The sequence below is a fragment of the Odocoileus virginianus genome, unplaced genomic scaffold, assembly GCF_023699985.2.
Source record: "Odocoileus virginianus isolate 20LAN1187 ecotype Illinois unplaced genomic scaffold, Ovbor_1.2 Unplaced_Contig_11, whole genome shotgun sequence".
Taxonomy (NCBI): domain Eukaryota; kingdom Metazoa; phylum Chordata; class Mammalia; order Artiodactyla; family Cervidae; genus Odocoileus; species Odocoileus virginianus.
Window position 1 is genome coordinate 1971886 of NW_027224328.1, and position 14948 is coordinate 1986833.

The following is a 14948-nucleotide window of genomic DNA, read 5'->3' on the forward strand; positions in this document are numbered from 1 at the left end:
TTTAGAAGTTCACATTTCACGTATTGCTGAAACCTGGCTTGGAGAATTTTGAGCATTACTTTGCTAGCCTGTGAGATGAGTGCAATTGTGCTGTAGTATGAGCATTCTTTGGCATTGCCTTTCTTAGGGATTGAAATGAAAAGTGACTTTTCCAGTCCTGTGGCCACTGCTGAGTTTTCCAAATTTGCTAACATAATTGAGTGCAGCACTTTCACAGCATCATCTTTTAGGATTTGAAATAGCTCAACTGGAATTCCATCATCTCCACTAGCTTTGTTCTTAGTGATGCTTCCTAAGGCCCACTTGACTTCACATTCCAGGATGTCTGGCTCTAGGTGAGTGATCACACCATCATGATTATCTGGGTTGTGAAGATCTTTTTTGTACAGTTTTTCTGTGTATTCTTGCCACCTCTTCTTAATATCTTCTGCTTTTGTTAGGTCCATACCATTTCTTTCCTTTATTGAGCTCATCTTTGCATGAAATGTTCCCTTGGTATCTCTAATTTTCTTGAAGAGATCTCTGGTCTTTCCCATTCTATTATTTTCCTCTATTTCTTTTCACTGATCACTGAAGAAGGCTTTCTTATCTCTCCTTGCTATTCTTTGGAACTCTGCATTCAGATGCTTATATCTTTCCTTTTCTCCTTTGCTTTTGGCTTCTCTTCTTTTCACAGCTATTTGTAAGGCCTCCTCAGGCAGCCATTTTGCTTTTTTGCATTTCTTTTTCTTGGGGATGGTCTTGATCCCTGTCTCCTGTACAATGTCATGAACCTCCGTCCATAGTTCATCAGGCACTCTGTCTATCAGATCTAGTCCCTTAAATCTATTTCTCACTTCCACTGTATAATCATAAGGGATTTGATTTAGGTCATACCTGAATGGTCTAGTGATTTTCCCCACTTTCTTCAATTTAAGTCTGAATTTGGCAATAAGGAGTTCATGATCTGAGCCACAGTCAGCTCCCAGTCTTGTTTTTGCTGACTGTATAGAGCTTCTCCATCTTTGACTGCAAAGAATATAATCAGTCTGATTTTGGTGTTGACCATCTGGTGATGACCATGTGTGGAGTCTTCTCTTGTGCTGTTGGAAGAAGGTGTCTGCTATGACCAGTGTGTTCTCTTGGCAAAATGCTATTAGCCTTTGTCCTGCTTCATTCTGTACTCCAAGGCCAAATTTCCCTGTTACTCCAGGTGTTTCTTGACTTCCTACTTTTCCATTCCAGTCCTGTATAATGAAAAGGACATCTTTTTTGGGTGTTACTTTTAAAAGGTCTTGTAGGTCTTCATAAAACTGTTCAACTTCAGCTTCTTCAGTGTTACTGGTCAGGGCATAGACTTGGATTACCGTGATATTGAATGGTTTGCCTTGGAAATGAACAGAGATCATTTTGTCATTTTTGAGATTGCATCCAAGTACTGCATTTTGGACTCTTTTGTTGACTATGATGGCTACTCCATTTCTTCTAAGGGATTCTTGCCCACAGTAGTAGATATAATGGTCATCTGAGTTAAATTCACCCATTCCAGTCCATTTTAGTTCACTGATTCCTAGAATGTTGATGTTCACTGTTCACTCTTGCCATCTCCAGTTTTATCACTTCCAATTTGCCTTGATTCTTGGACCTAACATTCCAGGTTGCTATCCAATATTGCTCAGCATCAGACCTTGCTTCTATCACCAGTCACATCCACAACTAGGTGTTGTTTTTGCTTTGGCTCCATCCCTTATTTCTGGAGCAATATTTAATTAACACCAAAGTAGACAAGAAAAGCATGAAAGGCAGCAAAGGTGAGTTGGAAAAGTGAAGGTGATATCAGGATGACAGACTTAAATCTAATTGCATCAATGTCACAATAAATTTAATCATTTAAACACATAAACACAGGCAGAAATTGTCAAAGTATATGAAATAGCAAGACTCAACTATCTGTCACCTGAAATAAGCAGACTCTAAGTACAAAGACAAAAACTGATTAAAAGTAAAAGAACAGGGACTTTGCTGGTAGTAGAGTGGATCAGAATCCGCCTGCCGATGCAGGGGACACAGGCTGGATCCCTGGTCCAGGAAGATCCCATGTGCCATGGAGCAACTAAGCCATGTGCCACAACTATTGAGCCCATATGCTACAACTACTAAAGCTTATGTTGCACAGTAAGAGAAGTCACTGCAATGAGAAGCACAGACACGGCAAAGAAGAGACGCCTCTGCTTGCTGCAACGAGTGAAATTCCACATAGAGCAATGAAAATCGAGTGCAACCAAAAATAAGTTAAAAAGCAAAAGAGTGGAAAAAGATACACAAGGTTTACATTAATCACAGAAAAACAGAACTGCCTGTATTCACTTCATTCAAATAGATTTCAAAGCAAACATTATAGAGCCAAACTGATTTTTTTTAAAGGTGGCACAAGTAAACAATGTCAGGAATGAGAGAGATGGCATTACTACAGACTCTAGAAATATTAAAATAATAAGAAAATATGAAGAAAAATGTGAGGCCAGAAAAAGAAAAAAAAAATAGAAACTTAGATGAAATGGACAAATTCCTCAAAAGACAGAGCCACCAAAGTTCATTCAAGAATAAATCATTTGAATAGCACTGCATCTATTAAAGAAATGGACTGTTTAACTGTAAGTAGTTAAAAATCTTATAAAACAAAGAAAAATTTTTGCCTGGATGACTTCAATGGCAAATTGCTTCAAACACTAAATAAACAAATAGTACCAATTTTATACAAAATCTTTCCAAAAATTGACATAAAGGAGTACTTCTCTGGAACCTAAACCTGACAAAGCCATTACATGAAAAAAAATTACATATCAATATCCTTCATAAACATAGTTGCAAAAATTCTAAGCCAAACTTTCTCTTACTGTTCATTGGAAGGACTGATACTGAAGCTGAAACCTCAATACTTTGGCCACCTCATGCGAATTGGAAAAGACCCTGATGCTGGGAGGGATTGGGGGCAGGAGGAGAAGGGAATGACAGAGGATGAGATGGCTGGATGGCATCACCGACTCGATGGGCATGAGTTTGGGTAAACTCCGGGAGTTGGTGATGGACAGGGAGGCCTGGCGTGCTGCGATTCATGGGGTCGCAAAGAGTCGGACACAACTGAGCGACTGAACTGAACTGAAGCCAAACTTTAGTGGATCTAAAATTTGGTGGATATATTAAAGTGATAATTTTAACCCCAAGAATAATTTTAATCCCAAGAATCCAAAGATGGCTTAGCCTTCTATAATTATACAGTGTAATTTACCTTGTTAGAAAAAAAAGAAAACTATATAATCGTATCAATAGATGTAGGAAAAATATCAGACAAATCAATGTGTTAGTCTCTCAGTCATGTCCAACTCTTTGTGCTTCTTTGGTCTGTAGCCCACCAGGCTTCTCTGTCTGTGGACCTCTCCAGGCGAGAATTCTAGAGTAGGTTGCCATTTTCTTCTCAAGACAAATCAATACCCATTCCTAATAAAACTTCTCAGTACTATAGAAATAAAAGGAAAACTCCTCAAACTGGGTTAATTTCATTTGTGAAAAAAACAGAGTACCATATTTATTAGTATAATGTTGAATGACTTATTCCTAAATAAAGAACAAAATAAAGATATGTACTCTCACCATTCTTATTCAATATTTTACTAGAGATTCTAGTCCATGAAATAAGGCAAGGAAAAGAAAAAGAAATCATCCAGAAAGGAAAAAACTAAAAGTATTTTTCTCAAATAGCATGATTATATATATAGAAAATCCAATGAAATACACACACAAAATACTTACTAGAAGAAATAAGTGAGTTTATCAAGGTTTCAGGATATAATATTAATACAAAACTTTATTATAATTCTACATACTAGCAGAAGACTTTGAAAATAAGAACTATAAATGATAACAATACCATCTACAGTAGAATAAAAAATGTGAAATACATTATGATAATCTAACAACATCTACACAAAGAATATTACAAAGTATTGCTTAAAGAAAATAAGGAATACCTAAATAGAGCAATACACATTTTTCATGAGTTGAACAAATCAATATTTTTAAGAATTCAATTTTCCCCAAATTTATGTATGGATTCAGTGCAATTCAAAATTTCAAGTTTTTTTTTTAGAAATTGACAAGCCAATTTAAGACAGAAATAGAAAAACATAGAAACATAGAGTAACCAAACAACTCTAAAAAAGAACAACAATGAGTAACTACCACCATGTGATTTCAAGATATATTAAAGAACCATAGAATTCAAAATATCATGCTGGTGTTGTAAGCCAAGAATAATAAAGAAATCAATGGAAAGAAATAGACCCAGGTATGTATGGATAATTATTGACAAAAGTGCAAAGACAATGTAGTGAAGGAAGAATAGTCTTTTCAGCAAAAGTTGCAAAAGCAATTGAATATCCACAAGCAAAAAAAAAAAAAAACAAAACTTCCATACATTCATATGTCACTTAAAAATTAACCTACAATAAGTTCTAGATTTCCACGTAAAATCTGAAACTCTACAATGTCTAGAAGAAAGCATAGGACAAAAATGAGAAAAATGCTGTGACCTTGAGTTAGACAACAAGTTCTTAGAAACAGTGGAAACAGGAAAATTGACTTCTCTGAAGTCTGGCAGGGGAGGACTTGGAACAAGTTAAGTGAAAAATATACAGAGGGAATTAAAACATTTGCTATCAAGGTGTCAGGCAACTGGGCCCAGTCTCTGCTAAGGGGTTTTGCACTCAACTAGTAGCAGGCAGTTCCTGGGGCTCTTATGGTTTACACCTAAGTGACGAAGTATAGCTTAAATTCCATGAGAGAATTCAAAAGTCTTCTCCTCCTTATCCTCCAGATCCTTCAAATTCACTGTGCTCTCAATAGATTCGCCTTCTTTTGACATATACTGAATGCAGTTAAAATGCAGTTTTCAGCAAAAACAGTTCCTCTTTGAATATAGGCACAGGTACCTGAAGGATACATATGGGAAACAGCTCCCTGAATTCTAAACCTGCAGGCAGGGAGAAAAAAAAAAAAGAAAAATTAGATTTACTACCACCTTGTCTTAAAGCTTCAAGTCAGTAATAAATGTGAGCAGGAAAAGGTAAGAGAAGATCCGAATGGGTAAATGAGCAAGTCCCTGTGTGAGAAAGATGGAGAGAGATTCAGAAATTCTCCAAGCTTCTTTCCAGCAAGAAGAGGACACTGCCTGGAATGTAGCAGTAACTTCAATAGTAGGTTCAATGAAGAATAAGAAACTTACGGACTTCCCTGTTGTTCAGTGGATAAGAATCTGCCTGCCAATGCAGGGGACAAGGGTTTGATCCCTGGTCTGGGAAGATCCCACATGCCTTGGAGCAACTAAGCCCATGTGCCACAATTACTGAAGCCCGTCCCCCTAGAACCCATGCCTGGCAACAAGAGAAGCGACTGCAATGAGAAGCCCACACATCACACGGGGGAGCAGCCCATGCTTGCCACAACTAGGGAAAGCCTACACAAAGCAGCAAAGACCCGGTGCAGTCAAAAAGAAAAATAAATAAATAAACAAAACTAAAAAAGAACAACAAACTTACAAGTGGGGCCTCAAAGGAGTACCATCTTCCCAAAGCCATGAGTAGCTGGGTTTCCTCATTGACAACCCCATCCAGAAGGGGAAACTGGAATGGGCCATCACTTGCTGGATGAATTCCTGTGGGGAGTAACAATTCTGGGTTGAAGAATGAGTGGATGTGGACTTTTTAGATTAGATTCACAAAACTAAAGAACCCAAAGAGAACTTTGACATCCTCTCCATGTCTTTACAGCAATGTCTAGTGGAGCCTAGAAATACTTAGTAACCTGTCCATCCAAAGTCATGCACATATCCAGTGGCCACACAAGGCTAGAAATCAGGTACGTATTCTGATTCTTAAGCAAGCGCTCCTCTACTGAGGGTCTAAACCAGATCTACTTACCTATGACCCAATATTCCAGCCTGATAGACATCCCACACATCCATTGAACACTCACCAGTTCATCTGTACTATTAATCTTCAGCAAGTGGGCATCCAAAGATAAGCAGTTCTCCTGGCTTTTTTCCCAATTAAAAGGGCCAGAGGAAAATTGGTAACAGCTTTCTTCATGCCAGAGCCAGTCTTGGGGACAAGGACCTAGGAAATATAGTATATCTAATCAGTGAGTTATGCCTGAGAAAAAATATTAATATTTCTATAATTCTTAACTCAGTTCACCTCTCAGGACTCCCACGTGCATACCATCTCTTCTTAATCAGAATTATACCCAGACTCTGCACATCCCTAAATAGCCTAGAGTCTTTATTTCTCCTTTTTCTTTTTGGAGAAAAAGAAATACATTCTGGTTTTAGAAAACTAGATTAAAAAGCGAGGCTATTAAAAAGCAAGGCTTGAGCTGGGATGTAATGTTAGAAACTGATCTACTTTGTAAAAATTATGTTTGGAACTATGGAAATGAGTTAGGGGATGAATATTTAATAGCTATTCTGTTACTAAAAGATGTGCTTATATATTTTAAAGCTTTAGCTCTTTGAATAACAAATTTAGGCTTAGATCCTTTAACTCTTACTTCTGGATAGGTAGCCCTATGCGGCTTCTGAGTACTTGAGTAGTGGCTCATCTGCATTGAGATTTGAAGTATGCATAAAATACTCCTAATTTTGAAAATTTAGTATGAAAAAAGAATGTAAAACATCACATAAATAATATTTATACTGATCAGTGTTGCAATAACATTTCAAGTGTATTGGATGAAATAAAATACGTCACTAAAATTAATTTCATCTCTTTCTTTTTCATTTTTCATGTGGCTCCTATTGGGGTAGCCAAAAAGTTTGTTCAAGTTTTTTCTGTAATATTTTATAGAATAATAGAAGCTTTAATGTCACATGTGTGGTATACCCTGTATTTTCTTTTGGACAGAGCTGCTTTAGGGAGAACAGTATATGGAAGTAAAGTGGGCATCTCCATTTCAACAAGATTTCAGTAGGTAGAGAGTTTTCAGCAGCAAAATTCCCAGGGAGTCCAAAAACCTCGGGGCTTAGGAGACAGGCAGAAACATGACAGGGTCTGTGGTCTGTGTGTCTGTGTGTGTGTGTGTCTGTGTGTGTTAGTCGCTCAGCCATGTCTGACTCTTTGTGACCCCATGGGCTGTAGCCTGCCAGGCTCCTCTGTCCTTGGGATTTCCTAAGCAAGAATACTGGAGTGGGCTGCCATTTCCTTTTCCAGGGGAACTTCCCAACCCAGGGATCGAACCCAGGTCTCCTGCATTGCAAGCAGACTCTTTACTGTCTGAGCCACCAGGGAAACCTGTCTATGTGTTTACAGGTATTTTAAACACTCCCCGATTCCTTCTCCTTCTTTCCTTCTGCCTCTCACCTCCCCTCACCCTTTCTCCCTCTCACCCTTCCCCTTTCTTCCTTTCTTCGTTACCATCATCACCATCTCTTCTGTGTGTTACTGAAACTTGGAACCTCTCTACTAGGGAAAAAGCCCTTTGTTCTATGCTGTGACCCAAAATATAAAACTCAAATCCTTGAGAAAGGCAACATTTCAATTTCACTTTGTGGCATAAAATCATCAGATAATTTTGTAAGAACAGGTTTTATCAGAGAGGACAAAATAGAAGGGCACTGAACTATGAAAGGAGAAAGTGAATGAAAGATGACGTACATAACACCAGGCTGAAAGCCAAGAATGCAAGATTCTTCCCAATTTGCATAGTCCTGTCTAACTATGTTGAAGGAAAAAGTATATTGATTTTCTTGAACTAAAAGAAAAGTCTAGGTAGGTTTTCCAAGTCATAAAAAAGTGGAAAAGATGAATCTCATAGTGTATTCAAACCACCTGTATTTCTTTAATTATTTTTTATTTAACAAACACAAAAAACTGCTAGGTGCCAGAAATGGTTGGCAGTAATTTCTATGTATTGGCTCATTTAATCCTCATAACAGCAGTATGTATAAATTCATTTATTTTCTTCATTTGAAAGATAGAGAAAATGAGACTTTGAACTTAGGCAGTCTAAATCCAGCATCTGTGTGTTTAATCAGTATATCCCACACGTGTGTGCTTAGTCATTTCAGTAGTGTCTGACGCTTTGAGACCCACCAGGGTCCTCTGTCCATGGGCTTCTAAAGGCAACAGTACTGGAGTGGGTTGCCATATCCTCCTCCCGGGGATCTTCCCAACCCAGGGATCGAGGGCTTCCCTGGTGGCTCAGAGGTTAAAGTGTCTGCCTGCAATGTGGGAGACCCGGGTTTGATCCCGGGGTTGGGAAGATCCCCTGGAGAAGGAAATGGCAACCCACTCCAGTATTCTTGCCTGGAGAATCCCATGGATGGAGGAGCCTGGTGGGCTACAGTCCACGGGGTCACAAAGAGTCAGACACGACTGAGCGACTTCACTATCACTTATCACCACCAGCCCAGGGATCGAACTGCGGCTCCAGCTACTCCTGCATTGCAGGTGGATTATTTACACAGTGAACCACCTGGGAAGCCCCCATTATATCACATTACCTCTCAAGCTCCTGAGTTTGAATGAATTGAGGAAATACTTCTTGGTGCCCATCAAGACATGTTGATACAGTGTTTCGAGGTAAATCTGGAACTTGCTACTTTTAACAAGCTACGTGGGTAACAATTATGTACACTAAAGGTTGAGAACCACCACTAATTCCAGTGCTAAAATATCTGTTACTTGGAAGGCACTGCATCTTTCTAGCTGGCTGACCTCAGGCAAACTACATATGCGAATTTCTCAGCATCTCGCCTTCTTCATACTTTTGTGGAGAATCACAGACTTGTCAGTAAGAAAGATAAAACTTATCTCAAACTTGAGAAAACTGGCATATTTTTCTGCATAGTATTTTATCGTTGCTTTTGAGAATCTTCTCAAAGCTGCTTGATGAAAGTCATGTCTGCCAGCAGAAGACATATCATCTAGTATTTTCTATTAGTTGTCTAAACTTGGCACCTCTGGAAGATGATTTTGAACAGTCCTGACATAGTTTTAATCCCATACAACTGATAAAAACAAGACTAGTTTATGGCCCCACCTGTGAAATAAACCATTTTTGGTATGTAGCTTTGTCTGCTTATATAAACATCCCTGCCCTTGATATATTAGGTTCCTTCCTTTAAGCCTTGAGATGGTTTTATTTCCTCAGCTGTTCTTTCCTTAAAGAGATTAAATATACAATTGACACTTGCTTAAAAAAATCAGCTTGTCTAAAAATTTCTGCTCATTTTGGAAATTTAAATAACCCTGTACATACTGAGGGCCTCCCAGGTAGCACAGTGGTAAAGAATCCGCCGCCTGCCAATGCAGGAGATGTGGGTTTAATTCCTGGGTTGGGAAGATCTCCTGGAGTAGGAAATGACTACTCACTCCAGTGTTCTTGCCTGGAGAAATCCATGGACAGAGGACCCCTATGGGGTAGCAAAGAGTCAGGCATGACTGAGCCCATACATCCTGAAGATATTTGTAAACTGCAAAAGTTTATATGAACCTACTTATCATTAAACTTACCTGGCTTTCAACGTTTTGATCTAGAAAATAAAATGCATGGGTATCTGTAAACTGTTACTATGTAATCTTTAGTCAGCAAAATTACATGGTTGAGACCATGAGCTATACAAGCAAGAAGCTGGAGAAATCTCTGTTTATTACTGGCAGTTAGGTGCTAATGTCAAGAATAAGATTCTCAGGCACCCCACCAAGAAAGCAAGGTACTACTGAAAGTGACTCCATTTCGCACTTTTTAATGCTCCCCATGACTAAAAGCACATGCCTGATTTAATTACGCATTGTTGAAAAACTAAATAGTACGTACGGATCACTTCTGTAACATTATCAGAGTTCACATTATCCTCTGCTTATTACAGATGCTACTTTTTCTACCTGCCTCCTTGATTCTGAGTTCATTTCTTGGACTGAGATCAACTCAGTTCTTCTCATATGCACTGACTTCCTGGGTCCCTCACAGTTTTGTCTGATTTGAAATATCTACTTAATACTTACAAGCCAGCTCACCTCTGTTGATTCAACTTATGTTGATGTAGTTGTATACTTTAAGAGACAGTCCCATAGAATAGAGCTAATGAAGAGATGGGAGTTCCCAGGCCAAAGGAGACCACTTGGGAAAAGAAATCAGTGATTACGATACATTGGAATGGAAAGAGATGAGAATCCGTACCAAGAAGTGGGAGGATCCTGCCAGAAAATCTCAAAACTAAAATCTTAAAAAGAAAAAGAAGGCTCTTGTGAGGAAGGAAAGCTTAAATCCACCAGAAAATGTGGTTGACTGAATCAGATAATCTCAACAATTCGACATGTGATAGAGTGAGGATGACATCGGATAGGGATTTCCCTGGTGGCTCAGAGGGTAAAGCGTCTGCTTGCAATGCAGGAGACCTGGGTTTGATTCCTGGGTCTGGAAGATCCCCTGGAGAAGGAAATGGCAACCCACTCCAGTACTCTTGCCTGGAAAATTCCATGGACGGAGGAGCCTGGTGGGCTACAGTCCATGGGATCACAAAGAGTCGGACACGACTGAGCAACTTCACTCTCCAGAGCAAGGATGACAAAAATAGAGGACCTATAATGTAGAACCTGATGAATGAAAAATGATACATACATCCATGCACCAATATTGTCCTTGGGACATTGCAAAAGAAAGGTTAAGATTCACAGATAAGCTTCTACTGTTTCTCTTGACCCCCTCTCTTCCTCATACCTGAATAGTTTGCTGCCTCTTTCAGAACTTCTTGAAGATTCAGGTTCTGGTGATGAAGTTCCATTAGTTTCTTGGATTTCTCATCCAGCTTGTGGGCAAGGGTTTCTATTATTTCTTTGAGTTCCTTCTGTGACTCCTGGGAAGATTTTTCTGATTGGCGCTGGGCTAAAATCTGTCCCTCCAGGATATCTTCCTGGTGAGTAAGGTTTGCTTGCTGTTGCTTTAGGAGCTCAGACACCTGGGATACTAAATTAGAACTAAATTGAGATTCCAATTCCAGTTCCCAACAAAAAAAATCCTCCACTGGATTTTGAAGAAATCTAAAAACAGAATCAAACCATCTGTTTTGACAACAAAGCAACCCAACTTTACTCAAATTATAGATTTGGAAGTTATTTGATATTTCTGACATATATATATAATGTTGGAAACTGTCTCAGACACTTATGATTAAAAAACAAACAAACAGGATTTTACTTGTTACTGAGAGTTACATGCAAGTTAAAAGAAATCACAGGTTAAATCATTTATGAATGGCATAAGTAAAATGTAGATAATCTAAAATAGGCAGACACAAATCATACTCAGTGACTATTAGTAGGACTTGTCATTAATGATTTACTCTACTGTGTCTTAATTGCCCTTTCTCCACCCGTCCACACTTCCTGATTTTACATAAAAACTGTGACACCCTGTTTTTGAGAAACTCTCCCATGGGATTATTTTAAGCTGCTTTCGCAAGAATATGAAAACAATTTTTCAATTTTAGCCTGTTTTTTTTTTGTTTTTTGTTTTTTTTAGGAAGGGTGGAGATGAAAGGAAGGTTGTGAAATCAAGCAGGCTACAAATGTTAAGGGTCCAATGTCTCAGTTCTATAAGTTTGATGGTTCAGTACAAAGTAGACCCTTTGGCTTGAAAACCATACTTGACCCTGTTAAAAAAGTAGTCAGAACCTCAGAGGAAGACTCTTCCAATGACCACCACTGAGTCAAGGGCTCTTCTCCCACATCTTTAGGAAAGGATTTACAGGTTCAAAGTGTTCATAGATTGAAAAAATAAGTGGTTTGTGACCTTAAACACCAATTGAGGAACAAATTAGCACTTCAAAGGCCTTCGTAACTTAGATTCTAGAGAGCCAAAATAGCTCAAAGCTATAACCTAAATACATAGATGGGTTAGATTTATGATCATCACCGTTTTTTCCCTTTCTTGGTCACTTTCACCTCTTCATTTCTTTTCCTCTTGACATCCCCTCTTTCCTAAACGGCCATATTGTAAATCCGAAGACTGTTCTATTTTAAATATTCTATTTATGAAGACTGTGTTTCTGAGTTAACTTAAAACTGGTATTTAATAATTTGTATTAAAACTCAGTGTGAACTAAATGAAGTGTCTTTTTATGGGTCCCTTTGGTGATCTTATGGGTTAGTAACTTCAAATTATTTCCTTCCTCATTATTCTGGGATTTAAATGGACTATCCATGAAGTTCTGGAAACAAAAATCAAACAAAAACCTAATATCTGTAATCTTCATCCCATGCCTCAGTCTATTTGAGGAAAGAAGACAATAAACTCATTCATCTTCCCATTCACTCCTAAAAATGGTCTGCCTCAAATGTATCTAAATCAAGGTGGTTTATAGTTACTATGAAACCAACTAATAAACCATGTTTAAAAGCCCTCTTTTTTTTTTTTTTTTTTTGTCCCTTCTTTCCCTGCTTCAGCACTTACATTGCTGTATCAACAATATCACGGTCACCAGTAGTCCCAGACAAAGGACCCCTAGAGTCACAGCAGCAGGGTACCACTTCCAAGAGGAAGCAAAACGAAGACCTAGAGTGACAAAGGAGAGATTCAGAAAGACAAAAATGATGGAGGTAAGTGGTCAAACAATTCTTTGGATCCAGCCTGTACCTGGCACTTTGCACTACTTAGTTCTAGTCTTTCCAATGACTGCAAGTAATTCACTATTCACATTTATAGGCAAAAAATATGGGCAGTTAAAAACTTTAAGTAATTTACCCATGGTCACACAACTGATGAAATTTAGGAGTTGGGATTCTATCAGATATTTGACTCCAAGAATCTGATTCTAGTTAAGTTCAATTTTTTTTTCTTTTTTCTTTTTGGCCTTGTCACTCTAAATTTTCCTGCCCAGGGACCAAAGTCATGCCCATGATATTGGAAGCATGGAATCCTAACCACTGGATCACCTGGGAATTCTCCAAGTATCTGATTCTAAAGCATATACTTTGTCTAGTCTCTCCACAATACCTTAAGAAACTCTCAGTCCAGCTTGGTTGGATTAACTTCCTCCACAAGGAAGAGAGCCTGATGTTTTCAGTATAGACCATGTGTATGTGTGCATATGTGTGCACACACACCCACACCCCACACACACATACACACAGTTATAAGTAACATATAATAAATGAATACTAGACATCAAGCAGTAAAGTCTTTAGTCAGCTAACCAACTGAAAAAGTCTCAAAGAACTAACATATAATTTTATGCTATTTAGTTTTTATTTCTTTAAAAATAAATACATCTTGGACTTGGGGTTATTGACCAAAGAAAAAATATAAACTAAATCTCTATATTCACTTGATTCATATTAATATCACGTCCTACATTCACACCAGCTATACCACTCTGGTTATGAGAAAAAAATTCCCCCTTACTATAAAAGCAAACCATGTAGCTCACAAGTGTATGAATATCTTATTATGAAGTCTATCACCAAAAAAGCACAGATACTACCTTTCAGAAGGAAAACACTTCAAATAAAGGATTTAGATTCCTCACCTTGTAAGATAAACAAATAAGGGACTGAAAAAGTTAACCCTCTATATGCAAATAAGGAAACTGATAACTCAGTGAGTTGCCTAAGACCACACAGATGTTAAGATCCAAACAGAGATCGTTAATCCAATTGTGAGTAGCTACATGGCTTGGACCATCACATCACAAAAGCTCCAGTATGAATGTATCACAGTGTGAATTCAAATTAATCAATGATCAAATATTACTTCTTTCACTGAGTTCTCAAGTGTCAAAAGCACTCTACAGATGAACCAAACAAAACAGAAGTTTTGACAGGAAGGAATATGGTTCATTCACTGATTCAAGAGTGATTAAGCTCCTAGAATATGTCTGGCAAGTTGGCAGAAAGGAAGTTGAAGATAATTATGTGTCTTGCAAATAGTTGCCCAATCCTAGCATTAGGAGAAAATATCTGGGTAAATCTTTCAATCGACATTTCCCTCTGGTCAATATTCCTCCCATATTATAGCTCAGTCTTAACTCTACCACTTAATAGCCACATAAAATTGGGTAATTTAGTTAATCCTCCTGATCACCAGTTAGTCCTCTGTAAAAGGGAGATAATAGTAGTCCCAACCTCAAGGTGAAAAGCTTTAATGCATATAAAGTGAATATCATAGAAACTAGCCTATAGCAAATGATCAATAAGAGTTGGTTATCATCACCCTCTACTACATCATCATTCATACAAAGTTAGCTTATCATCATCTTCTTTAATCACCATGTCTGACTTGTTTTCCTTTTAAGTAAATGTTATTAACTCTAATAAATTTCCACACTCAGGCATTGTAGTTTTCTACTCCTATATTCAGTTAGTTTACATGTTTAAATTAACTCTGTCCTTGTATTCATTTACCCAGCCCTAGTACCTTTTGCTGTCTCATCATTTGGCTTCTGATCAAGTTGATCTTTCATGCTCTTGTGGTCATCAACAGTCATTTTCGAATGTATTCCAAGAATGAGAGAGTGAAGCTGTTGAGGACTTCTACGAAGTAAAAGTTTGAGTTCCTGCTGGAGTGTTTAAATAGCTACTGATATCTAGTGGAATGACTCAATCATTGGTAGGAGGAAGGAGAGGCTTTGCTTCATATTGGGAAGTTGGCTGACGCAAATTCTTGAAATATGTCTATTGCAGGAGGGGAAAGTGGTGAATCTGATAGTGTTTCAGGATATTTCACCAAGTAATTTATGAAAGGGAAAACTGTATTTTCCATGAGCCTTAGAGGAGTAGATTTTTACCCATGCTTTAGATAAGAAAACTGAAATTTAAAAGGGTAAGTCCCCCAAAATTTGTAGAACAGTGTGCATTTAGACCAGATTTTTGTTTCAATATCCATAAACATTTATTTCACTATACCAGACTATCTCTACA

At 38.0% G+C, this 14948-nt stretch overlaps 1 protein-coding gene across 1 annotated transcript; it reads right to left on the reverse strand.

Moving 5' to 3' along the window:
* Window positions 1–3785: 3785 nt before the first annotated feature.
* On the reverse strand, window positions 3786–14586 carry LOC110134644 (oxidized low-density lipoprotein receptor 1). The gene is made up of 6 exons (XM_020889272.2): window positions 14446–14586; window positions 12484–12585; window positions 10753–10998; window positions 6010–6149; window positions 5574–5689; window positions 3786–5008 (listed from the first exon to the last, which is right to left on the reverse strand). Exons 1-6 carry the CDS (start codon window positions 14513–14515, stop codon window positions 4864–4866), a joined length of 819 nt encoding a protein of 272 aa, XP_020744931.2. The 5' UTR covers window positions 14516–14586; the 3' UTR covers window positions 3786–4863.
* Between the last annotated feature and the right edge of the window lie 362 nt (window positions 14587–14948).

Bases quoted from the DNA above. Each gene is read 5' to 3' on its own strand.
- LOC110134644 (XM_020889272.2), bottom strand. From the start codon at position 14,515: ATGACTGTTGATGACCACAAGAGCATGAAAGATCAACTTGATCAGAAG. The intron at 10,999-12,483 runs GTAAGTGCTGAA...GTTCTAATTTAG, and splicing joins GATATTGTTGATACAGCAAT to TATCCCAGGTGTCTGAGCTC. The intron at 5,009-5,573 runs GTAAGTTTGTTG...CCCTGCCTGCAG, and splicing joins ACTCCTTTGAGGCCCCACTT to GTTTAGAATTCAGGGAGCTG.